The sequence below is a fragment of the Vipera ursinii genome, assembly GCF_947247035.1.
Source record: "Vipera ursinii genome assembly, chromosome: 1".
Lineage (NCBI taxonomy): Eukaryota > Metazoa > Chordata > Lepidosauria > Squamata > Viperidae > Vipera > Vipera ursinii.
In genome coordinates, this window is record NC_139512.1 from 274229289 (window position 1) to 274255353 (window position 26065).

The 26065-nt window shown below is 36.3% G+C and overlaps 1 protein-coding gene across 1 annotated transcript in view; it reads right to left on the bottom strand.

Moving 5' to 3' along the window:
- Positions 1–26065, bottom strand: part of SYNE1 (spectrin repeat containing nuclear envelope protein 1) — a gene marked incomplete at its 5' end in the record, with an annotated part of 320362 nt that overhangs the window by 185906 nt on the left and 108391 nt on the right. The window contains 16 exons of the mRNA XM_083348719.1: positions 1958–2267; positions 2831–3003; positions 3897–4188; positions 4879–5034; positions 6253–6458; positions 9852–9964; positions 10695–10902; positions 11725–11928; positions 13427–13528; positions 15123–15305; positions 17045–17203; positions 18931–19081; positions 19579–19758; positions 21980–22608; positions 23100–23253; positions 24569–24735. Of these exons, the coding sequence (XP_083204845.1) occupies positions 1958–2267; positions 2831–3003; positions 3897–4188; positions 4879–5034; positions 6253–6458; positions 9852–9964; positions 10695–10902; positions 11725–11928; positions 13427–13528; positions 15123–15305; positions 17045–17203; positions 18931–19081; positions 19579–19758; positions 21980–22608; positions 23100–23253; positions 24569–24735 (3387 nt within the window). The remainder of the gene's footprint in view (positions 1–1957; positions 2268–2830; positions 3004–3896; positions 4189–4878; positions 5035–6252; positions 6459–9851; positions 9965–10694; positions 10903–11724; positions 11929–13426; positions 13529–15122; positions 15306–17044; positions 17204–18930; positions 19082–19578; positions 19759–21979; positions 22609–23099; positions 23254–24568; positions 24736–26065) is intronic.

Below are 26065 nucleotides of genomic sequence, written 5' to 3' on the forward strand. Positions count from 1 at the left end.
TGTACGGACACCGTTAAGATTTCATGTAGCTTTTATCTGTTGGATGAATAGTACAGAGGTGTCATGAAGTCTGAAGCACTCTTTTGAATCATGTTCAAAGAGTGCCCAGCCCTCATATCATTACTGCTGCTTCACATAATATGACTAGCAAAGTATGGTTCTCTCTGTTGTAGAGAAACAAGAGATTTATTATCAATACAAGAGATTACTAATCATGCAATGTTTCAGCTTGTCTGATTAAATAAAGAAAAGCTCCCTAATCTAAACATAGTAGAATTTATACACAAGGTTTTTATAGCTCTATTGAGTTTAACTCTAACCTCAAACTTCCTCCCAAGAGCTCTGGGATTTTGTAAAATGATGAAAGTAAGTATATAAGCACCAGTTTACTGTTAACAGGGAAGCTGTTATGGGACTGCTTGAGAAGAAGGGGGGGGGGAGAAATCAGAAAGTAAATTACAGAAAACAGCCAGGAGAGGAAAATCATATTAATTGAATTTAATATAACTTCATTTAATTTATTTAGCTGTGGTGCACAGTGGTTAGAATGCAGTATTGCAGGCTAATTCTCCTGACTGCCAGCAGTTCGATCATCAGCGGCTCAAGATTAACTCGGCCTTCCATCCTTCCAAGGTTGGTAAAATGAGGACCCAGATTGTTGGGGGCAATAGGCTGAGTCTGTAAACTCTTAGAGAGGGCTGTAAAGCACTATGAAGTGGCATATAAGTCTAAGTGCTATAGTGCTATTTAAAATATATGTATTGTGGTCCATCTAAGAATACAATTCTGGATAGCTCACAACAATAAAACCAAAAAAATAAAAATAAAAAGCAAAAGCAAAAAATCTGATGGTTCAGCCATTCACTGTCCATGCCTTCAACCTCCACTGACTTCCATCTCACCCTTTCCTAGAGCCTGGGGCAGAGCCAACTTTTTATGGCCTTCTGAAAAGCTAAAAGCAAGGGGGCTTGTTGGATCCCTTGTGCAAAAGGGTTCCCACATGGCAAAAAGGACCCACTTCCTAGGTCACACCGGAAGGCAACATTTAAGGGAAGGGGCCCCAAATTTGCCTACCCTATCTGATCTTGTATCATCTAAGAGAGAGATGATCATGTAAATTATCTGACCTTTTGGAATGTAGAGCTTTAAATGTGATAACCAGCACCCTGAATTTTACCGATAAAGAAGCTCGGATAGTGCAGCTTTGCCACAACAATATAATAAGGGCAAACTATGAGGTGTACAACACTAGTGAAAGGAAGAAGAGATTAAATAGAAAATATGTAAACACTAACTCATTACAGTCCAGGAATTTTTTATTCTTTAGCCATTCAGTCTCAGAGACTGTACTGCTTTTTTGTTCATTAGACCCTGAAAATTTTCTGAATGTATCGATAGTTTCCAGAATTGTAACCATTGTGTGGGCTAACCATTGCATCTTTCTTTTAAGTTGAAACTAGTAGCTTTCTAAAATGTAGTTAAATGTCATAAAAGAAATGACATACAAACATTGGGTTTCCCTCATTATTCAATTCTGTTCAATGTGTCTGCTATTCTTTTCCTGCTATCTGTTCTACGCTCTCTCCCCTTCCTTTGTTATTTTTAGTTGTTTTCATGACTTTGACTCTACTTCTTTCATTTTGGGTGATAGTTATGTTGGATTTTTTTCCAATGAGATCTCTAGTTCTATTTCAAATCAGAGATCAGGCCCAAACTAATTTATGTTTTGCTTCAATAACAAATGACCGGATTGAATTAATAAGTTCAGCTGATTTTTTAAAAAGCACATTACAGTTTAGCGTAATGTGTGAATCCTGTCATAGATTCATTGGTTCTGTTTGGTAATTCATATAATTATCTTGATCACATAATTATATTAGCATACATTTTAACCTTTGAACCTTCTTGATTAAAACTTCTCTAATTATGGGGGGGCTACATATTACAAAATCTTCACCTTAGCAACTGTTGCAATATTTGTGAATTGTGTTTTCAACTCCTCTTGAGCAGTTTCTCCAAAAGAATCATCCTGTGTTTTCTCGTGCAGTTCTCTGGCTTTTACTATAAGCTGGTGTAGGTCATTAGAATGTTCTTCCACTTCTGAAACAATAGTTTGGAAGCAGTCCAGCTGGGAAAATTTCTCTTTCAGGCCATTCTGAGGTTCCAAAGGCTCTTTCAATTTGTGATCTATTGAATCCAACCACTGATCCAGCTGACTTTTCTTCTCCAGGTGGCAATTCCACTGATTTATGACAAACTCCAGTAAGCTTAATATAACAGAAACACACATTGAAATCAAAATATGAAAAGTTATTAGGGAAATAAATTGAGTTTATACATCAAGGACGTTGCAAAATGTATGTTCCAGTATGATTCTCTATTTGTAGATAAGCAAGAATAAGGACATGCTTTGAGCATGGGGGAAGGAAGAAAAGGCTGCCCAAAAGATTGAAAGGGCGGTTAATACATTTTTCTGCATATTTTATATAAAATAGTGCCCTCCCTCCCTCCCTTCTCTTAACAACATTTCTGTTGGGGCAGGGGAGGGGAGGAAGACTAATACTGCTATTTCTTTAATTCATTCTATTCAATGCTGAATTTGAGGTGGTTTCTCCAGGAGCTCTCCATGTCTCACATTACATTTTGGGAAGGTCCTAAGTTCCGCTATTGAGGAGGAAAAAGAGGCAGAAAACTTTCTTTTATGAATTTCCCCCTTTTCATTAATCCTGATATTCTGAGCAATATCTTTTACTTAAGAGTTAATTCAGGAAATCATAAAGTCTCAATGAAGAAAAATTACCAGAATGAAGCAACAACATAAAAGTTTTACCTTTGACAGCTGACCGAGGTGCTGACAATGCTGCCCCAGAGGTCTTTCAATCTTTGCAGCTGACTCTGAATCACTTTCTGACCCTCTTCACTACTTGTTTTAAGGGCTTGTTCAGCTTTGCCAATTGCCATGTTCAACTTGACCTCTCCTTCACCTTTCATTAATAGGATTTCCTAGGACACAAAAGTTCCAGTTCAACACTTTTCAGAGAATACCTAAAACCATCTTGCACATGGTTTTACCTGTTCTGCAGGTATGACAAATGGAAAAGGTTTTATCCAGGTAGCTTTCTCCATTGGGAAAATAGTAACCTATAATCATTCTCCCTGTTGATTGTCCCTTAGGGCAGCGTTTCCCAACCTTAGGAACTTGAAGATGCGTGGACTTCAACTCCCAGAATTCCCCAGCCAGCTATGCTGGCTGGGGAATTCTGGGAGTTGAAGTCCACGCATCTTCAAGTTCCTAAGGTTGGGAAACACTGCCTTAGGGGATTATTATCATAAAATTATGTAGGTATTTGTTATTATGAGAGACTTTGTAATGATCTTGAAATAATATTTTAGGAATCGATGGGTTGTTGGTGACAAAAACTCATGGATATTTTCTTATTTGGAAATCAATATTGGGTTGGCATTTTACCACTGATAATGATGAATATTATCATCATCATTTCATGATGATATTAAAAACTCTCTGAAAAAGTTCCACGTTAACTTTTATCCAAATATAACATGTATTAACAATAAAAAATAAATATAAAGGGCAAAGTAGAAAAAAAAAATGATTGAATTATAATTTAAATGCCTTGTTTATTTCCTGCCTTTAACTCAATGTGGTGAATCTATCCAACACAACTTCCTCCTCCTATTTTCCTCACAACTATAACCCTATGGGTGAGTTGGGCTGAGAGAGAATGACCGGCCCAAGGTCACCCAATCGGTTTGCATGTCTGGTCCTGGCTTGTCAATCACTGACTTTGGGAAACAGTTTCAGTTTTACCTAAATTTTAGTCCAAACGTTGTTAAGATAAAAGTTCTTTGATGTCAGTATTCTGTTGCTATTTTACCTGAATTTGGAGGTGTCTTTTCTCCAAGGTCACTTTGTCCCCAAGGGTGCCCTCAGCACAGCTGAGTTTTTCTTGAACATCCTTCACCCAGGTCCACATATCCTGCAGCGCTTCCTCCAAAGTTTGGTGATCTTGGAGGGCTATCTGAGAGTGCCGCAGTTTCTCCTTTACTTCCTGGATTAAATTCTGATAAGCAGAAAACTGCTGAGAGGCTAGGCGAACCTCCATTCCGGTGCTATAGTCTTTCTCACTTAAAAATTGTGCCTTTTGAGAGAGTTTATCAAAGGATTCCCTAAAAAAAAGTAAAAAGCTGTTATAAATGCATCTATAAATACATACAGTAATTATGAATACATATGGACAAACCATGCTATTACAGGGAGATGTCAAAATATGGTTTAGATATAAAAGCTAATAGCTTCACACAAAAGATCAAATCGCGATCATTATAATTATAAAAAAAATTGACCTTGCTAGATGTTACACTCAATTCCCGGTCCCTAATATGAGCACTGATTCTCAGGCAACTTAAATTACTATCTTGTTGTTTTATATGATGCGATTACTTGATAGCAACAGTATTAAACACTGTATCAGTCCGTTGTGGTTAGAGGTGAATATAGCAGAAAAAAGTGGCAAGCTGAATCTGTGCTTTAAATGTGCATTGTGATGAGATCAACCTTTTTCAGAGATTCTAGAAAAAACGGGTATAAAAATTACACGCCTCGCTTTCAAATATGCAAACTCATTTATTTCTCAATAGAACAATAAGAATTGTGCCTTATAAAATAAATTCATTATTAGAACCAAATTCAAATCTCTGTTATTTATTGAATTCTGTAAATAATGAAGTTTGCAGAGTTGTGGCTTTCTGCAGCTGTACCAGAGCAGCTGAACTACACAAATAAAATGTAGGGTCATTGTTGTAACTGTACGGCAGATAAAAAGAGAAAAAATTAGTTAATAAATTATGGTTTTATACCTTGCAAGCAGAAGTTCTTCCAAAAAGGCTTCTACTTTCTGCACCTCGTCTTTCTTATCTGGGATGTGCTGTCTGTGTTCACCCAGAGCTTCTGTGTTTATTCTTTCCTCCTTTTCGTGAAGCCATGAACTCCAGCTTTTACACTGGTCCTCAAAACTGTAATAAAACAAGCAAATAAAACAGTACCACTATTGTTATATAAAATACAGGACGCAACATGCACCTACTCGATCTGTACGTATCTTAAAAAGAACCCTAATTTTTTTGAACAACACTGACAAAGAACATACTTCTGTACAGCTGTAAGTATTCTAAAAATACTTAAGAAGGATCTAAATATGGCAAAGGAAACCGTGAGAATTACTGTGACTCTGGAACTTTACCCATTCTAAACTGGCACAGTGTGCAAGTTATCATCACAGTCAATGAAGAAAGTGAAAATACTGCGAAGATTGCTCCCCAAAACAGTTTTCAAGCAATTAAATCTTTGAATAAAAATTATGTGAGCAGTCAAGTATTTATTTATTTATTTTATTTTTTATTTTAATTCCATTTATATCCCGCCCTTCTCCGAAGACTCAGGGCGGCTTACAAGCTTAGCAGTAGCCTTCATTCTATGTATATGCCTGCTTATTAGGGCTTTCACACACACACACCCAAGCGGCATTATTACAAAGTCAGCTTAATTGCCCCCAACAATCTGGGTCCTCATTTTACCTACCTCGGAAGCATGGAAGGCTGAGTCAACCTTGAGCCTGGTGGGACTCGAACCTGCACTAATTGCAGGCAGCTGGTGTTACTTAAGGAGGCATTAGCCCACTGTTCCACCAAGGCTCAGTATAGTAGGCCCATTACACTTATATTCTTCTACTGCACCCCACCAACAGCCCTGTCTGCCTCCTCCTGTGCATTTAAGGGACAAAATGCTCTAAATAGGATTGCAGATCACGCCAAGATTCTGCAAAGCAGGAGCTTCCTCTCCCAAAAACAGACGGTAAGCAGGAGGGCCAGCAAAAAATCTCTAGCCAGCCTTCTATCTGTTTCTGATCATGTTGAAATGAACACTCCATACTTCCTTGTTTCCACCACAGATAAATCATGCATTTCTACTGAAAATAGTACCTTCTAAATCAAAACAAAATGCAACTATACATCTTACAGAACATTCACTCTGCCACTGGTTTGGCCCTTATTCCATTTTTTTAAAAAAATATATATCCTAAAAATTACATTTGAAAATGGCCAGACAGAAATAGTAGAATACATGTGCAGTCCTAATTGAGACTATTTTTTTCTATTTTTGCCATTTAATTTAGGTATAGCATAAGGCAATATATCTATGTACTATATTAAACATGGATATCTGAAACTTACCTTTCCAATTCTGCAATGCATTCTTCCAAAGCTTGTTTATCTTTCAAACATTGTTTTAGAAATGCTTCGAAGTCCTGATGAGCTTTAGATATCTGTTCTTGAATACCATTCACAGAGGGTTTAGGCAAGTAAGTACACAGATTTTCTCCTTCATGGCAGGCTGACTCCAGTTTAGCCTTTCCTTCATTAAAAGAGTCTAGCACTTTCTGAGTAAAACGAATACACAAATTGATAAAGGTAAAGAAAAACGGGAGGGGAAGTAGATATGAAGAGAGAGCATACCTAACTTTCATCTTGTATTTAACTTTCAAAAGTACAACAATCCAGGTACTACTTGATTTATGCACATACGAATTTTAATCTATGGTGAATGGTAATATAGGTTGATGGTATCAGAAAAATAATTGGAATAATTTGCAATGGAATTTTTTTCAGACTGGACAAATGGGAAACAAAATGGTAAATTACTTATGTATATATGATGACTTGTGGCAGAATAAATAAATAAGTACACCCCAACAATAGGCTATCTTATAAGTCTTCTACATTAAAGAAACATTTTTGAATTGTACAAATGCTACTAATGTTAACATTGTAAACATAGCTAATACTATTATTATTTTTTATGGGATGTTGATTTTGATTTTACCAATACAAATATGTACTTTTATAGTATTTACACACTTGCACTTAAATTTGATAAAATAACTACCGTAATTGGCCATTTGAAATTATATATATAACTTTTTATATATTATATACAGGGAGTGCAGAATTATTAGGCAAGTTGTATTTTTGAGGATTAATTTTATTATTGAACAACAACCATGTTCTCAATGAACCCAAAAAACTCATTAATATCAAAGCTGAATATTTTTGGAAGTAGTTTTTAGTTTGTTTTTAGTTATAGCTATTTTAGGGGGATATCTGTGTGTGCAGGTGACTATTACTGTGCATAATTATTAGGCAACTTAACAAAAAACAAATATATACCCATTTCAATTATTTATTTTTACCAGTGAAACCAATATAACATCTCAACATTCACAAATATACATTTCTGACATTCAAAAACATAACAAAAACAAATCAGTGACCAATATAGCCACCTTTCTTTGCAAGGACACTCAAAAGCCTGCCATCCATGGATTCTGTCAGTGTTTTGATCTGTTCACCATCAACATTGCGTGCAGCAGCAACCACAGCCTCCCAGACACTGTTCAGAGAGGTGTACTGTTTTCCCTCCTTGTAAATCTCACATTTGATGATGGACCACAGGTTCTCAATGGGGTTCAGATCAGGTGAACAAGGAGGCCATGTCATTAGATTTCCTTCTTTTATACCCTTTCTTGCCAGCCACGCTGTGGAGTACTTGGACGCGTGTGATGGAGCATTGTCCTGCATGAAAATCATGTTTTTCTTGAAGGATGCAGACTTCTTCCTGTACCACTGCTTGAAGAAGGTGTCTTCCAGAAACTGGCAGTAGGACTGGGAGTTGAGCTTGACTCCATCCTCAACCCGAAAAGGCCCCACAAGCTCATCTTTGATGATACCAGCCCAAACCAGTACTCCACCTCCACCTTGCTGGCGTCTGAGTCGGACTGGAGCTCTCTGCCCTTTACCAATCCAGCCACGGGCCCATCCATCTGGCCCATCAAGACTCACTCTCATTTCATCAGTCCATAAAACCTTAGAAAAATCAGTCTTGAGATATTTCTTGGCCCAGTCTTGACGTTTCAGCTTGTGTGTCTTGTTCAGTGGTGGTCGTCTTTCAGCCTTTCTTACCTTGGCCATGTCTCTGAGTATTGCACACCTTGTGCTTTTGGGCACTCCAGTGATGTTGCAGCTCTGAAATATGGCCAAACTGGTGGCAAGTGGCATCTTGGCAGCTGCACGCTTGACTTTTCTCAGTTCATGGGCAGTTATTTTGCGCCTTGGTTTCTCCACACGCTTCTTGAGACCCTGTTGACTATTTTGAATGAAACGCTTGATTGTTCGATGATCACGCTTCAGAAGCTTTGCAATTTTAAGAGTGCTGCATCCCTCTGCAAGATATCTCACTATTTTTGACTTTTCTGAGCCTGTCAAGTCCTTCTTTTGACCCATTTTGCCAAAGGAAAGGAAGCTGCCTAATAATTATGCACACCTGATACAGGGTGTTGATGTCATTAGACCACACCCCTTCTCATTACAGAGATGCACATCACCTAATATGCTTAATTGGTAGTAGGCTTTCGAGCCTATACAGCTTGGAGTAAGACAACATGCATAAAGAGGATGATGTGGTCAAAATACTCATTTGCCTAATAATTCTGCACTCCCTGTATATAACTTTTATTAATTATTTATTAATAGAGCCTTGGTGGAGCAGTGGGCTAATGCCTCCTTAAGTAACACCAGCTGCCTGCAATTAGTGCAGGTTCGCATCCCACCAGGCTCAAGGTTGACTCAGCCTTCCATCCTTCCCAGGTAGGTAAAATGAGGACCCAGATTGTTGGGGGCAATTAAGCTGACTTTGTAATAATGCCGCTTGGGGGTGTGTGCGTGAAAGCCCTAATAAGCAGGCATATACATAGAATGAAGGCTACTGCTAAGCTTGTAAGCCGCCCTGAGTCTTCGGAGAAGGGCGGGATATAAATGGAATTAAAATAAAAAAAATAAAAAAATTAATGTAAACTTTTCAGTGGTGAGAACATATCTGAAAACCTAGAAAGCATTTATGATTTTGCTGTATGATATTTTTTTCCCCCTGTAACTTCATGGTAGTGTTGATTCCTGCTAACTGCTTGGACCAGTCCCTGCAGTTTCTTGATAAAGTTTTGGAAAGTGGTTTGTTCTTGCTCTTTTCCTAGAGCTGAGAGAGAGTGACTGGTTGAAGGTCACCCAGTTGGTTTCCTGTTGAAGGTGGGACTAAAACTCAGTCTCCCAGGTTCTACCTTAGTTCTTTAACCACTATACCAAACTGTCTGTAGGCTACACCAAATAGTATGTAAGGTAAAGGTAAAGTTTCCCCCGCACATGCGTGCTAGTCGTTTCCAACTCTAGGGGGCAGTGCTCATCTCCGTTTCAAAGCTGAAGAGCCAGCACTTGTCCGAGGACGTCTCCGTGGTCATGTGGCCGGCATGACTAGACCCCAAAGGCGCACGGAACACTGTTACCTTCCCACCATAGTGGTCCCTATTTTTCTACTTGCATTTTTATGTGCTTTCAAACTACTAGGTTGGCAGAAGCTGGGACAAGTAACAGGCGCTCACTCTGTTACGCGGCACTTGGGATTCGACCCGCCAAACTGCCGACCATCTGATCAACAAGCTCAGTGTCCTAACCCACTGAGCTACCGCGTCCCTAAATAGTATGACAGACAGTTAAAATTTTTGACTCTTATCCAAACTCTTGGTTTGGATAAGAATTCTATGAAAAAACTATAAAAGGTCATTAACAATGCATTCTGTCTGTTGCACATCATGATATAAAATCAGTGTTTGACCTTTGTTAAGATAGTGGTTTAACAACAAGCACAAAACAAATTGCTCAATGATTTCCTAATATTATCGAGAAAAGTCTGCAAGGTGAGCAACATGAAACTCCTGCAACCTTACCTGTAGTTTGTGGAGTTTTGCTTCAATAGCTTTACTGTCCCCAGATGCAATATTTATATCTTTTACTGCAATTCTCAGATTAGAATACCAGTTTTGAAATTCCTCCATAGATTCTTTTAAAAAAGGAGATACCAAGTATTATCATATAATAAGACTGATTTATATATTCCATACTTAAAATTCAACAAGAATGTAAAACAGTACAATGGTTCTGGACTCATGAGACCTCACAAAAGCCTATAGAAAAGTTGGGGAAAGACTGCAGGTTGTACATTTGTAAACATAACAAATGAAAATAAAAGTTGAAATGGATTATCTAATCCCTGCTAGCCTAAGATAAGGATAGAGAAAGATGTCACAGGAAACCAGGGAGACCAAGATGATCTCAGGAATACAGAACAACTTGTAGCCAAGAAGAGGAGCTAAGTAGCCAGGATAGACTTGTGCAATTCATATAGAAAGTGAAAGCATATAGTCAGAGAAAGCAAGGAAACTTGTCCATGCACACCTTTATATACTCACACACAGAAAGCATATACTTGCAAGCATGCATAAAAAATCAGTGATGTCCCCAGTATTTGTGCTTGCCCCTATCCACATATATAATATTAGTAATTGCCAGGATACTTTTTCAAAATTACTATTATGTCCATGAAACCAAGCAATAGAGGACTTGGAAATATTTATAAAATATACTTTCAATAATGGGAATTAAATGAAAACCTAGCTCCCAAATGAATTCATTAGGTAAATGGATACTTTATTTTAATACTGGCATAATTGTCTCCAGCATACATTCCTGTGGGTTACATGATTCATATATTAAATTCAGTGAGAACTCACGTAAGAAATGTTTTTCTAGGGACTCCTGTAAAGATCCTTGCGTTTTCAAACTCAACTGATTTACAGCTTCAAATTTCTTTATCAGGGATGTTATAGTGCCTCCAAGAGTTTCCAACTCCAATGATGGATATTTGCGGCAGAGGCCATTAAGCATTTCCTGTGTAGAATCAAAATTGTTCTGCTGTTGGCGAATCTCCTTCTGTATTTTCTGAAGGAACAATGATATTATTAGAACATTTAAATACATCAGAACATTACTTAAAAATCTGTTTTATTGACTGAATATGGAAATTCTCAATCATCCAGGTCATGATGTACTTTTTCCAAAAGGCAAGTGGACATTCCTGGTGTTTTTCTTCAAAAATGTTTTGCTTCTCATCTAAGAAGAAAAACTGAAAATGGGAGAAGTCCTTGGAATACTAATAGCCACAGTTTAGCAACTACTTTTAAGAGAAATGTTGATGGATCTACCTTGCCAAAGTTCAAGATATCTAAGTCCCAATTCTTTGTGCTAAAACATCCGGTCAGGCCAAAACTGGACTAATCACTAAACATAAGTTGAATAATTCCTAAATCTGGAAAAAAAATAAAGCAGTACAAAGTACTGCATTTTTAATTAAAGAACAGTCCTGATCATTTTGCTATATCTGTATGATGTGAACAGAAGAACACTTTTTTAAGTGCTCTTATTTCCTCAGTTTGAAAATCTAATTTTTTTTTTTGGAGATTGAGGAAATTCACTTAGAGAAACAAAAGCTGTATTTCTTTGAAGTACATACATGTTACTCAACAGACAAAAATTACAGCCATGTGATCTGGGACATTTTAAATGCTTTTAGCAGCACAGCATTAACTCTGACCCCAATTTTTTTTCCCTTCCCATTAAATGGCAATTAACCTCTAATGGATGAAAAATTGAAATAGTGGATTTGTTCACAGGGTCTATTTTAAGGGATTGATAACAAAGTAAATGCCCCATGTTTTTATTCTAATTTGCTCAATGTCTGTTCATTAGTTTTATGCTACTTACATTGACTGTCCCAAGATCTGATGGAACCTGACTATGAATGCAGTTTAATAGTGATTCTTCTGTATTGACAAACCAGTTTTCCATCTGAGTAACGAAGTTATATAACTGTGTCTTCTGAGAATTAAAATCTTTCAAAGATTCTTTAGCTGTATCGTACATTGCTTTGCTATGCATTATCTTCTTCTTTAAATCAGCATCTAAAAACTAGAAGTAAATATGGATACACTAAGGTAACAATTAAGACTATTCCAAAATAAATTTATAAAAGTGACAATCATGACCGTAAGGTGTATTTGAACTGTTTTGGCAAAATACAAAAAAATAGACAAACCACCCTATTAAAAGAAAAAGAACAAACTTTTTTTAAGGACACTTTTAGGCCTGCCTGACTTTAAAAAAAGGTTTTATAATATATTGGTGGTTATTAATAAATTATAATGTATTTTTTTCAGGCAACAAGTAAAATGTCTTTGATCAGGGATACAGATTTTTATAAATCTTTCTCTGCTCTGCCACACAACATTAGATGGTTTCTCAAGCTGGTAGTTTATTATGAACTTCAGCTGTATTTTTGATTAAAAAAAATTGGAATGGGAAAACAAGAAGTGTTATTTGAAATATTCTTTGTCATTGAATGAACGTTGATATTTTTTCTATAGACAATGAAATGGACTTCTCTAGCATTCTTTCAACTTTCTATAAACCTAGAAATTTATAGATTCTTATCAATATGGCTAATCATAAACCAAGTGGAAAATCACTAGAGCTTTGCTATCTCTTTGCTATCAAACATGTATGTGAGGGCACATTAAATTATGTACAAGCTGTATTGATTTCTTTACTTTTGAATTTGTTATAGAGACTTTCCGTATGTAAAAACTGCACCTTTAATTTTAAATTTCCCATTTTGCTTCCAGATTGGTATCTGAAATGTATTGCTGGAACTGAGGTGGGCAGCAAATAAATTTCATAAATTTATAAATAAATTTGATTACAGTACTAGAAATTATGCATATACTGTATTGTTTCATACAGTGTTTTTAAAGGAAAAATTTCACAACAAGGTCATATATAATAGAAGAATCAAAATCAGTAGCTATGACCTAGAAAAAATTACATAATGGGTAAATTCTGCCTTTGAATATAATCTTTTAATTGGAACATTTCCAAAAATATTTTTATTGATTCAAACAATGCTTATGAAATGGAATGCTTTTATCCAGTGCTCCCAATAAATTATAGATTATAACAGCCTAACACTACTTTTTATCCAATGGGTGAACAATTTATATTTTCCTCTAATTCGGGGTTGTTGGGGCAATTTTAAAGAGTGAAATGAATGGCTGAGCTCTGCAGAACTTACATATCTGAATTCTTACAAAAATATTATATATCTATTTTGTCATCTTCCATCATTGCAGAGCAAAGCCATGCTCAATGTAGGAGATGACCAGGCAGAATGCAAGGGAGGGGTCAAATTTGTTATCAGTCTCAAGTCCTTTTGCACCCACAAGAGATCTAAGTCTGGCACATCTTGAATTCCACTGATTTTTATCTACCGCCTATTTCATTTGACCTTTAGTAGATCAGATCTGTGTAGAGAACATTTGCATACAGTAAACCTATATACATTTGAAGTTTCTGGAGTCCTGGTTTCCTGGATTTGACACCCTTCCCCCCCAATCAGAAAAACCTATCTTACCAGAAGAATTGGAGGAAGTTCTTCTACATTTACCAATTCTTTAAGGTCATATATGTTTGAACTCATTTGCTCCAACTTCTCTTCTTTGTGCTTCAACTCAGACTACAAAGGAACAAACACATGGGGGAAATTAATGTCTCCATTTCTGTCATATGTTAATATTTGCCATTATTCAGGTAAGATTGCACTTGAAATATAGCAAACATAAATATTTTGTTCCTGGCACATTCTTGCTCCAACTGAAAGAAAGAGTAATACCATTCTGTGTACAGATAGTCCTCACTTACTGACCACAATTGAGACCAGTAACTCCATTGCTAATTTAGTTGGTTGTTAAGTGAGACGTCTCCTGGCTGCAACTTGTGATTTTATACTGCTGGCTTCTTCATTGACTCTGTTTGTTGGGAGCTGACTGTGAAGTGCAAAATAGCAATGAGATGACTGTGGGATATTGCAACAGTCATAAAAACCTGACAGATGCAAATAATCTGAGTCTCAGTTATGTTACCACAGGGACATGGAAACAGTCATAAGTGTAAGGGCCAGTTGTAAAGTTACTTTTTCAGCCCTATTGTAACTTTGAATGGGCAGTAAATAGACCAGTGTACTGTTTATAATGCCTTGGTCAGACCACACTTGTTATACTTCATCCAGTTTAGTTGCCATGATATAAAAAAGAGGTTGAGACTCTAGAAAGAGTTCAGAGAAGAGCAACAAAGATGATTAGGGGACTGGAGGCTAAACATATAAAGAACAGTTGCAGGAACTGGTTATGTCTAGTTTAATGAAAAGAACAACTAGGGGTGACATTATAGCAGTGTTACAATGTATGAGGGGATGCCACAAAGAAGAGGGTACCAACCCATTACTTTCTGTAATAAGACTACTAGGATATTGTGTATGGGATTTTTTTAATGCAAGAGTGTCAATACACAACAGATGACTTGAGTTAGCATGTTGATTTATTGTTCATTTATTGTTCATTCACAACATTAGAATAAATATGAATTTAATTTTTCTATCGTTATATTATCTGAAATAAAGTTATACGGATCTATTGATTTCTGAAGCACATTGTTTTCTAATTTATTACTTTGTAAAATAGGTTCAAAAACATACGAGGAATGATTGCAGGATTTGGGTTTGACTAGTCTAGAGAAAAGAAGGACGAAGGGGGACATGATAGCAGTATTCCAGTATTTGAGAGGTTGCCACAAAGAGGAGGGGGTCAACTTATTTTCCAAAGCACCAGAGGGCAGGACAAGAAGCAATGGATGGAAACTGACCAAAGAGAGAGGCAACCTGGAATTAAGGAGAAATTTCCTGACATTTAGAACAATTAATCAGTAGAATGACTTGGCTCCAGAGTTTGTGAGTGCTCCAACACTGGAGGTTTTTAAGAAGAGATTGGACAACCATTTGTCTGAAATTGTATGGGGTTTCCTGACTGAGAAGGGGGTTGGACTAGAAGACTTCTCTGTTATTCTTTAATATGCCACTAGATGAATTACATAATCCAGAAGTCCTCAATGTGCCGCTTTATTAAACATATATATATTTTACAACAAGGAGCATTTTCTACACAAATATAAGCCCATAGCTTAGAGTAGCTAAACATATTATACTCAATTCTCCTAATTTTAACACGTGCTAAGAATTTAAAATTGGATATAATAAATATTGTGTATTATGGCACCTGAAATTCATCCAAGAAAATTTCAGCTCCATGACAGTTCGCCAAGTTGTTTATGATGTCATTCAACTGGGAGATGGTGTTATTGCACCATCCTTCAATATTATCACGGATGGCGAGTATGTCTTCCCACAAAGTCACACTAATGCTCAACTTATCTATGTTGTCTTCAATTTTTTCTGAAACCTGTTAAGCAATGAAAGGAACCATTTCATTTCATTCTGGTTTACTCCATTATAGCTTGTAAGCTACTCATTTCCAAAGAGCTCTAAGTAGTTTACATCAAGTAATAAAAATATTGAAATAATAATAATAATAATAATAATAATAATAATAATAATAATAATAATAATAATCACAAAACAAACATTCCCTAATGGCACTTCCCAACAAAGGGAGGTCCATCTTCATTGTCTCCAATGCTTTCCTAAACAGAAATGTCATCAAGGCTCTTTGGAAGCCCAGCAAGGAGGGGATCATGTCAGGAGAGAGGGGCATTACTCATAATCAACTGTTCTGGATTTAGTTTGAGTCTAGGTTTATCCATCCAGACCCTAGGAGCTTCTAGGCATTGACCAGCAAAGGTGCAAAGATGACTACCATCTCACCCAGTGGTTTTACAGAGCAGGGAAGAGAAGATCAAGGTCTGTTGGGCTTCAAAGCTGAGGGCCCTAGTGCCTCTCTCCCCCTCCAGTAGCAACATGATAATTAGGCTATTACTTGATTAAAGAACACTCAATTGATGGATCTCATGAGTTGTCATTAATTTATTATTTGGTGAGGTTAGCATCTCCCACTCCTGGTCACTGGAATATTATTTATGGTCAAACAAGGGTAGGTGGTATTATTTTCACCATATGTGAAAAAAGAAGTGAAACAAAAATGAAAGAAACCTTTTTTTTCAACATTGCTCAAATTCTTAAAATTTTATAGCACTTTAATGTAATCCAATTTCCCAACTAAACTGCTATTAAATGAAAGTCTTCAATTAACTACAGATGTGTAAATGGTGCCCTAACCATGAACTGGGACATTAATAATAGAAGCTACCTGGTTCATAAACACAAACTTGTTTCTCTTAATTATGAAAAGAAAAACAAACTTACGTTAAAATTATGCCACATCATAAACCACATGGTATGATGTGAAATGCAGTAAAAAACAATTCATTTCTTAATTACTTCTGCAAGAATCAACTTGCTAGTAATTATACCCACAAGATACTGATTGAAGTAGTCATGGATTAAAACCCATGGTAAAAAAGAGAGCAGAAGTGTTTTAAAATGAGAAGATATTCAAACTTTGCTAAATTGTAATGTGGTTTAATTGTTTCTGCCTTAGCTTTATAGGGAAACAAAATCACCATAGCTTATTCAACAAACCATAGTTAAAGTCAGCTTAAGCAAGCTGCTGATAATTATAGTAATATGTGTTATACTATGATATCCAAATTCTGTCTAAGAGAACAGTTACTTTAGAATAAAGTAAAGATTTATGATCACAGCTGGGACCAAACTTTCTATTGCTAAGCAATGCAATTGTTAAGAGCCCAATTTTACAACCTTTTTGACGTGTTCATTACAGTTGTTCAGCGAATCCAACTTCCCCATTTATTTTTCTTGTGGGAAGCCACAAATGGTGATCACATGACCCCCCCAACACACTGCAACTATCGTAAATGCATGCTGGTTACCAAGTACCCAATTTTGATCACATGACCACGGGGATATTGTGACAGTCGCAAGTGCAAGGACCAGTGATAAATCACTTTCTTCTGTGCCATTATCATTTGGAATGGTTGCTAAATGAAATGGTTGTAAGTCAAGGACGACCTGTATTCTGTTCCTCACAAGAAGCTTTTGTTTTAGTTTGTATTTTATTGGAACATTCAGCTATCCAAACTTTATTTCAAATATACCACTTACGTCTAACCATTTGTCCACAGTACTGTCCATCTCAGTTTTTATCATCCGAGCATCACAGTTTGGTATCTTTTTCAGCTCTGCAATGAGGTGTTTTCCTTTGTTAGTGAAGGCATCCAGTTCAGCCTGTCTATCATTCATCTCGTTCCTGGCTGCTTCATGCTACAAACAGGAATGTATTATTGTTATCCACAGCATAAAGATTCACCATCCACCCTCCCTAATTTATTTTAGACTGCAATCCTTTATTTTTTAAAAAAAACACACCCCATGCATAGTACAGAGATACAGCGTATTTAGGACAAGTCATAAAATTCCAAGTCCATCCTATCTCACTCACTACTCAAGAATTATTGTTAATGTTGGCTTGTAGCCACCATTGTGACTTTCAATAACAACTGAATATGGCATCATACAAAGCTGGCTATAAGCTTGGAGTCTTGTAGGATGTGAAAAGAGCAGCCACTAAGAGAATTTGAGGGTCAGGTCTGTCACATCCACCCCTCTGAAGCTTTGCACGGGCTCGCCACAGGGCTGAGTGCTTAGCCCCTACCTGTATACACTGTACACATACGATTGTGTATCATCCAACCCATCCACTGTGATCATTAAGTTTGCATATGATACCACCGTAGTGGGTCTTATTACAGGTGGAGATGAAACAGCATACAGGAGGGAGATACAAAAACTATCCTTATGGTGTTTAGAGAACAACTTGTACCTGAGCATCAGCAAGACAAAGGAGATGGTGCTAGACTTTAGGAAGAAAAGAGAGGACCCTGACCCACTTTACATTGGGGGGGGCTGTGTGGAGAGAGTCTCCTCCTTTAAATTCCTGGGAGTCTACCTCTGTGAAGATCTTACCTGGAAAGTCAATACAACCCAGGTGGCCAGAAAGGCCCAACAGAGACTCCACTACCTCAGGGTCTTGCGGAAAAACAGGGTAGAACAACAACTAATGACCTTCTTTTACCGGTATACTACAGAGAGCATCATCTCGTACTGTACTGTGGTTTGGTATGCTGGTCTGACAACCACGGATAGGAAGATATTACAGAGAGTGGTCAACACAGCACAAAACATCGTGGGCTGTCCCTTGACACCACTGGATGACATCACCAGGGCTCGCTGCCTTGGAAGAGTGAGGAAACTTCTCAGGGACGACTCACACCCTGGTCGGTACCTCATTACTCTCCTACCATCAGGTAGAAGATACAGAAGTATAGCCAGCCACACCAACAGGCTTAAGAACAACTTCTATCCATGGACTGTCAGGCTCCTGAACGGGAAGTAACTCTATGTATGATTGACTTGCAAGGCCAGTGTGTTGTGCAAGTAGCTCACATGGTATAACAAGATGGTGGGTTTGTTGACACTGTGAGTTGTGGTGGGGGGGCACAAAGGGAGACTCAGCCAATCTCACTGCATACATGGTGTAGTTTGATAATAAAGGTTCATTCATTCATTCATTCATTCATTCATTCATTCATTCATTCATTCATTCATAGAAGCTAAAGAAGGCCTAAATAGCCAGGAGAGGTCCTTGCTGTGGGAAGTCCTTGCTGTGGTCTATACCAGGGAAAAAGACAGTCACATTGATTTTCATTCACCAATAGAATCGGAGCTTTGTAGTAAACTGTCTTCCTGTTGTTATCAATGTTATCAATGCTTGTTTGGCTTTGGAGGTCGTCTTTTTTGTGAGCATTATCTCAATTTTCATTGGAATACTTTAAATAGTTCCTCTGCTGCACGTTCCATTTTAACTAAAAACTAACCACTCATTGCAAAGAAATAAAGATCTTTCTTCAAAAGTGGAGATTTAAGGAGTTGATTATGAAACTAATATGCATTCAACAAACATTTTTGAAGACAAAGATATTTTAACCTACCTTTGATAAGGCCCTTCGCACATCTCCCTGGTCTTTTAGCATGGCTTTGGTCACTGTTACAGTGCTGGCATCCTCTATTGCTTTAGAAACTGCACTTTTCAGATTGTGATACTGTCTCATAATATCAAGAAGGACACAACACTGCTCCTGCCTGCAAAGGAAAGAATCACTGTGACATAGACACCAGAACATATCTTGATGGTTGATGGTGGTTTGCTAGGTAACATTTCTTACTGGATTATGATTTAATTCCTCTGATACTTTCACAAGTATGAGGCATTTACTACAATCCCTGTATGGCATTAGAAACCTGAAGTATACGTAGCAGGAGTTAAAGTAATGCAATAATATTACATTAAGCAATTAGCAAGTTGCTTGATCTGAGTATTGCTTGCATGGCTACCTATTGCCAGCTGAAAAATATAAATTTAGAGCAAGGAAGGGTGTCTACTCTAGGCTTTTCCTGTATACTGTTCTCTGTTCTAGAAGTATATGCTCTCAAAGTTATGTTTATGATCCCAAAAGTAAGCATTTTCATTGATTTTACAAGAGATCTATATATGATTGCTAAAAGCTGATTGAAAGGCTGATAAAACCAAGAGTTAAACTTGACATAATGGTACATAAATAAGTAAACAATTAACTTACTTTTCCTGGATTAGTTTCTTTGTATCATCCCAAATTGCTTCCAAACAATTAATCTCTTTATCAATTGTTGGGGCAATATGATTATCTTTTAAAGCAATTTGCTTTGCTTTGCTCATTAGCCATTTCAATTCATGCTGGTGAGAATTCAGTTCATCATCCAGCTGGTTAAAAATCCTTAACCTGTAAATCAAAACATTAATTATATTTTTAATTTGCTTGTGTCCACTATTACAAAATAAAAGTAATGTAAATTACTTGACTCAGCCTTCCATCCTTCCGAGGTAGGTAAAATGAGGACCCAGATTGTTGGGGGCAATAAGCTGACTTTATAATAATGCCACTTGCCCCCCCCCCCCGAAAGCCCTAATAAGCAGGCATATACATAGAATGAAGGCTATTGCTAAGCACATTGATTTGTGCTTTAAATTGTAAGCCGCCCTGAGTCTTCGGAGAAGGGCGGGATATAAATGGGATTAAATATATATATATATATATATATATATATATATATATATATATATATATATATATATATATGTGTGTGTGTGTGTGTGTGTGTGTGTGTGTGTGTGTGGTGTGTGTGTGTGTAAATTACTAACAAAGAGTTAAGGGAGACTTTGTTAGTAATTTACACAAATATATGAACTGTCCGGTGTGACTACAGCCTGTTCGATGGCCTTTGAGATAAGGCTGAAAACAGGAAATAAAGATTTGCCCCATGTTTGGGGCCTAGCAAGGTAATCTAAATAGTTAACATTTGACATATATATATATATATATATATATATATATATATATATATATATATATATATATATATATATATATACACACACACACACACACACACATACATACATACATACATACATACATACATACACACCCATCTGTTTCATCATGTTTAAGGATCTTTAAGAGTTCTGGAGGAAACTGATTATATGAGTGGAATTTTTCCATAAGCCTGACTGATAACACATAGCATTTCTACCAATACAACCATCATTAAAAATATATATAACCATAAATCACACTTTCAAACTTAAGTTTGAGAAATGCTTGAGTTAAAGAAATGTTTAATATGATCTAATAGCCTCAGTTTCAGTTGAATTAGAATATATAATTATAATATTCTTATACATAAACACTGATATCTGAAATAGTATACTCAGATATAGTACTATTTTATTAGTACTCATTAACATAGCACAAAAGGGTATGCAAGTGTCAAAAAGCAGTGGAAAAATCTTTTAATCAGTTTAAATGTATCAATCACAATATCCACAATTCAAAATCAGTCTCCATTAAATGGTGGTTGAAGTAATTGGTTTGAGTTTATACATTGCACTTAGAGCCAAAAATAAATAAGTTTAAAAAGAATACTTCCCCCAGCACATCAATATTTCTTTTCATAATACAAGATTTGGGCATATAACAAACATGAGTCCAGACTTTTGCTATTATATTTATGTCTAGGGAAAATATAGAGTGATAAATCATCCACTAGGAAAGGTCTCAATGTTTCCAATCCACAAGTAATGTAATCTCAAAGCTGTCCAAGCAAATATTGCAATCAAACTATATCATGGATGTAAGGACTACATTATATCCTTTAGCTAGGAAGAAAGTGGTGAGAAACCCCTTCTAAAAATCTTGCCAAGATTGCAGGGACTGGCCAGGCAATTATAAAGTGTCATTATGGCTTGAAGGCACAACAATATAATATAGTGGACATTTACTGACCACAATGCATACCTACTAGAACACGTAAATTGTAACATGGAAAACATTATGGTACAGTCATTTCTGTTCTGATTAGCTGAATCAGGATTTATACCTTAAGAGCTAACAAGATCCACAGAGTCACTCTGTGGGTAAGATGGGCACTCTTGAAATTCGATATATAAACAAAACAAATAAAAAGTCACTTTATATAACATGCCATTACTGCTACCCAGCCTGACCAATATCAAAGATTATAGTTAGAACTATCTGCAACTCTTAGTTGCCTGCTCTTAGCTTAGTATACAATACTAATCCAACAAATAAGAAAAAGAATCTTTGTAGGGAAAAGTGGTCCAATCTATACTTCATTCCAGAATTGTTATCTGTGCTATTATTTTTAGGCTTTATTGAAAATAGTAACAAAATATGTACAGAATTTGTTTCAATCCTGGGTCTGGAGATACCTAGTCATTACAACTACTTAAGTTTAGCATTGTTTAGAGGATGAGGGAAGAGAATAAAAGTAGACCTGCAAAGGAAATATAGAAATCAGTTTGGGTCCAGCATGGGAGAAACTATATAAAATGAAGTTTGACTAAGAAACAGATGCTTGCGTACTGAAATGAGTATTTTATAAATCCAATGCTGCTAGCGACCTGTTGTGATTTCTGTTTACCTTTGCTGAAGTTCCTGAAGGTTTGGTTCCTTCAGTCCTTCCTTGTCAGCCCTTTCTTCAAGATCTTCAATTCGTTTTAAGAGATGTTCTTTACGCTCTAGGATGGATGAACAAAGAGCACTAAGGGCCTCTGCTTCACTTTGCTTAGATCCAAGCAAAGACTGAATGGATTCCAGTTCTATACAGACGTTGTCGGCAATGTTACTGCAGGAACTCCTCTGCTCAGAGTTTCCTTGTTTCAGATGGTAGTGGGCTTTAGTAAGGGATACATCTAAACTGGCTGCTGTAGATTCCAGTTTGTTGACCTCTTGAATGACGTCACTTAGCTTCTTCTTCAGCGTTTCCGATTTTAACTTATCCATGTTTTTCGTTGTTTCTACCTTTTGTCTCAACTGGTGAAGTACATGTGATGCAGAGATATGAAGTTCTAAAAAGGCCTTGAGATGGGGAAGAACATCCTGACGGCGGCTGATTACTCGATCAGCCTCTTGGTACAACTGGAGACAGTCTTCAACCTTATTTTGGAATACACTGTGATCTTCTGGCTGAGTGAAAGAACACAACTTTTCAACATGGCTCTTCAGACTCTGTAGCTCTTTGTCTTTTCCTTCCACTTCTAGTTTATGCTCCTATAAGAACAAGATAAATTTTTTTTTTAAAAAATTGTAAGCTTTTGCTTGGTACTTAAACCTGAAAGGACATGAGAGTTTGGAAACTGACAAGTTGCAAAGCTCACCCTTCACTAGGGCTAGGAGCAGGAGACAGAATGCAAAGAACAAAAAAAAGACCTCTCTTTGTATTGCCATTGCAATTTCTGAGAAATAACCAGATGGATGGAGATGGTTCTTTGGGACGAGGGTACTTATAGATTTTTTACTGTGGGCACACTGGCACACATTAAAAATGAAATTCTGTTGCTTGCTCTCAAAAGTGTACACGTATATAACACACAAATAAACATGCTATATAGAACATATGTATAAACCTACACCTTTACATATACATACATATAAATATTAATCACTGTGCATGTTATGAAGAAGAACCTGTGCTCTATTAAAGATGCCCCAGAAGTTATTTGCTAACATGCTCTTATTTGTTTCATTATGAATTATTTTACCTTATTCTGACATATAGCAGGCTGTTGATCAGTTATATTAATCTCTGATGTTAGCTGTAGTTTACAAAGAAGTTGCTTGATCCATTCAGAAAAATTGAGGAGAAGCTCATCATACTGTCTGTGTTCATCAAGCACGGACTGGAGGAAAATTATCCTAGAAGACACCAGGGTCAGTAAGTATATTCCAAGCTTTCTCCTTTTTAAAAATCTGTAAACTTAGTAGCGGGGTTATTTAATTCATTATTTTAGATAATTTATATGGCCAAAGATTTTATACATGATGCTGGGCAGCCAACAATCCACTGAAAAAAGTACTAAAGCATCTAATCAGAAAATACAAAACAGAATTAAAGTAAGCATAATACAAGAGCTGAGGCATTAGAACAAACAGGATATATTTTCAGTGGTTCGGTTCTTTTATAATGCTCATTTTGTCTGAGAATTCTAACTATAAAGTGAGTTTAAATGAAAATAAATAATTTTTGAATAAATAGACATTTCCAGAGAAGGAGCTATATTGATGTGGTGCAGGAAAATTAAAAACACATGAAACACACATGTGTGTTTTGCATCTTTAATGACTAATGCTATGTCATAAACATTGGATTACGTTCTAATTAACTAGATGCAATAAAAGTTATTCTGTGTCAATGTGTGTGTGACAATGTGCATCGATATATGTTTATACACATTTTTGTATGATAGTGAAATAAGAAATGCACAAAAATCCAAGCGGTAACTAAGTCAATCTTCAATGTATATAAAATTCTTACAATGAATAACTGTAATGACAATGGTAACATACTGGCAGAGTCATTTGCACACACACACACACACACACACACACACACACACACACACAGGCCCCACCTCTAATTTTTCTCATTTTATACTGGAGCATAAGATTAAACCATAGATCAGGAAAAGAAGATGAAGAAAAGTACGGCAGACAATAGACACAGTAAATAAATAATCAATATTGCTTTCATTATTCATTTCTCCAGAGAACTTCCAGGCAATAACAAACAAAAACATCTTGAGCTATATCCCAAGGTATATAATTTGGAAATCTGAATGTGGGGATAATTCTAGCTAGATTTACACATAATGCCAAGCCATAATGAGGTTTGGACTTAGCATAGCATTAGAACTAATTGTTACAGAGCTTGGAAAAAAAAATCAAATTATAAACCATACCAGAGAAATAGACCCTCGGCTGTGGTTGGAGAAAACAGACTCTAATGCCTCTATGGCTCAAAAGAAAAAGTGGTTGAAGCTTCTTCCAAAATAAAGGAAGGAAAATTGCAGTCACTCCACATCTGGAGGGATTTATTGGTTTCCTGTATTTTCTATAAAGCTTCTGCAATGTAGGCCCATTTCTATAGACACGTAATGAAACTTATGGTGGTATATTATATTAGGTCAGTCATGATGTCTGGGTCATTAAGCACTATTACATAAATACAAACCTCCTGTTAACAGTCTGAGGTAGATTTTTCCATCTTTCATCAACTTTTTCTAATTCTTTTTTAACCGACCTCAGACTTTCACTGCAACTTGCTTTAAATAGTGTCTCATTCAACTGGAATATGCTGGTATAATGCGAATCATGAGATGCAATATCCATTTTCAAATCCTGAGAAACATAAAAACATATGTTAGATAAATAGCTTATATAGCATGGAAATTAAGAAACAAGTATAAAGTATCAACAATAAAAAATCTAAAACAAGTATAACTGCATGCCAGAGTCCTAGCCCCCGGTGTCAGGGAAGGTACTTTTGCCATGTTCAGTGTGGTTGCCTGAAATTCTACAGAAGCTTGTCCGGAATTTGTTTCCTAAAACTAATATTGAAAATACACAAAGAAAATAAAAGGCAGTCCAATATGAGTTTCAAAGATATCAAGTAATTTTATGAGAAGTATACATGAATAAAAGATTCTACTATTTATACCCCAATGATGACCCAACAGAAATTAGGGAATTTTTCTCAGATAAGAATACTTACAGGAAGACCCAAGATGGTACCCTGACTGCCAGCTAGGAAAATAGGCATTTGGGTCATTTTGAAAGCTGTTCAGCTTCTTACATATTTAAAAAACATAACCGAGCTATCAAAAACATGGAAGCTAAATCTCTTAATTTAGGCTTCAGATCTGGGAACGCTAGAACTGATCTTCCTCATTTCTCATGCACTTTTTGCATTATAATTTCTTCTTCAGTTGAAGACAGGCTTTCTTCAGAAATAGAGGTTTCTCCTTGATGTTTGCATTATTTCTGAACTTATAATTTTTAGAAATGTTTGAGAACTTTACTGATTTTTACTTGCCTCACAAAAAGCTGAGAACTAGAATTGAGAGTTTAAAACATTTATAAACAGAAGTAAGAAACTTTGTTTTTTGGAAGCGTGAACAGAAAGAGCCTCTTCGGTGGGAAAGGTGTCTAGTTTACATACCAAATTATAAAACAAAACCTTGAAGGTCAATCATCAGAGCTTAAGACGGGTACATTAAAGGAAACATTTGATTTATGAGCTCCTGAAGTGCTTGAGCATTTTAACCCTTTACTAGAGCTAGAACTTTCTACTGAAGAACAAATCTCTCTGGAGACAACAGAGATGGATTCTCCTGATTTACAAAAAAAAAAAACCCTGAATGATGGTTTAAAGACTGAAAACGATACTGTGGGTTACCGTTTTGAACCATTTTGAACCGAAATATAAGAAATTTATTGGATTTATTTCATAGAAACTACAAGGCTATATGTTCAAAGTTTTGTCTCATTCAGTGAAGGAAGACTATAGACCTGCAGTCCAAATCACTTGTTAAATTATTCACCAAATTTAATGCATTGAGTTATTTTCAAGGAATGGATTATTTCATTATATTCTGGTTTGTTTAACTTCAAATACTCAGCGGAGAGTTATTACCATTGCTAGAGTTCCATTGCTATAAAAATGAAGGCA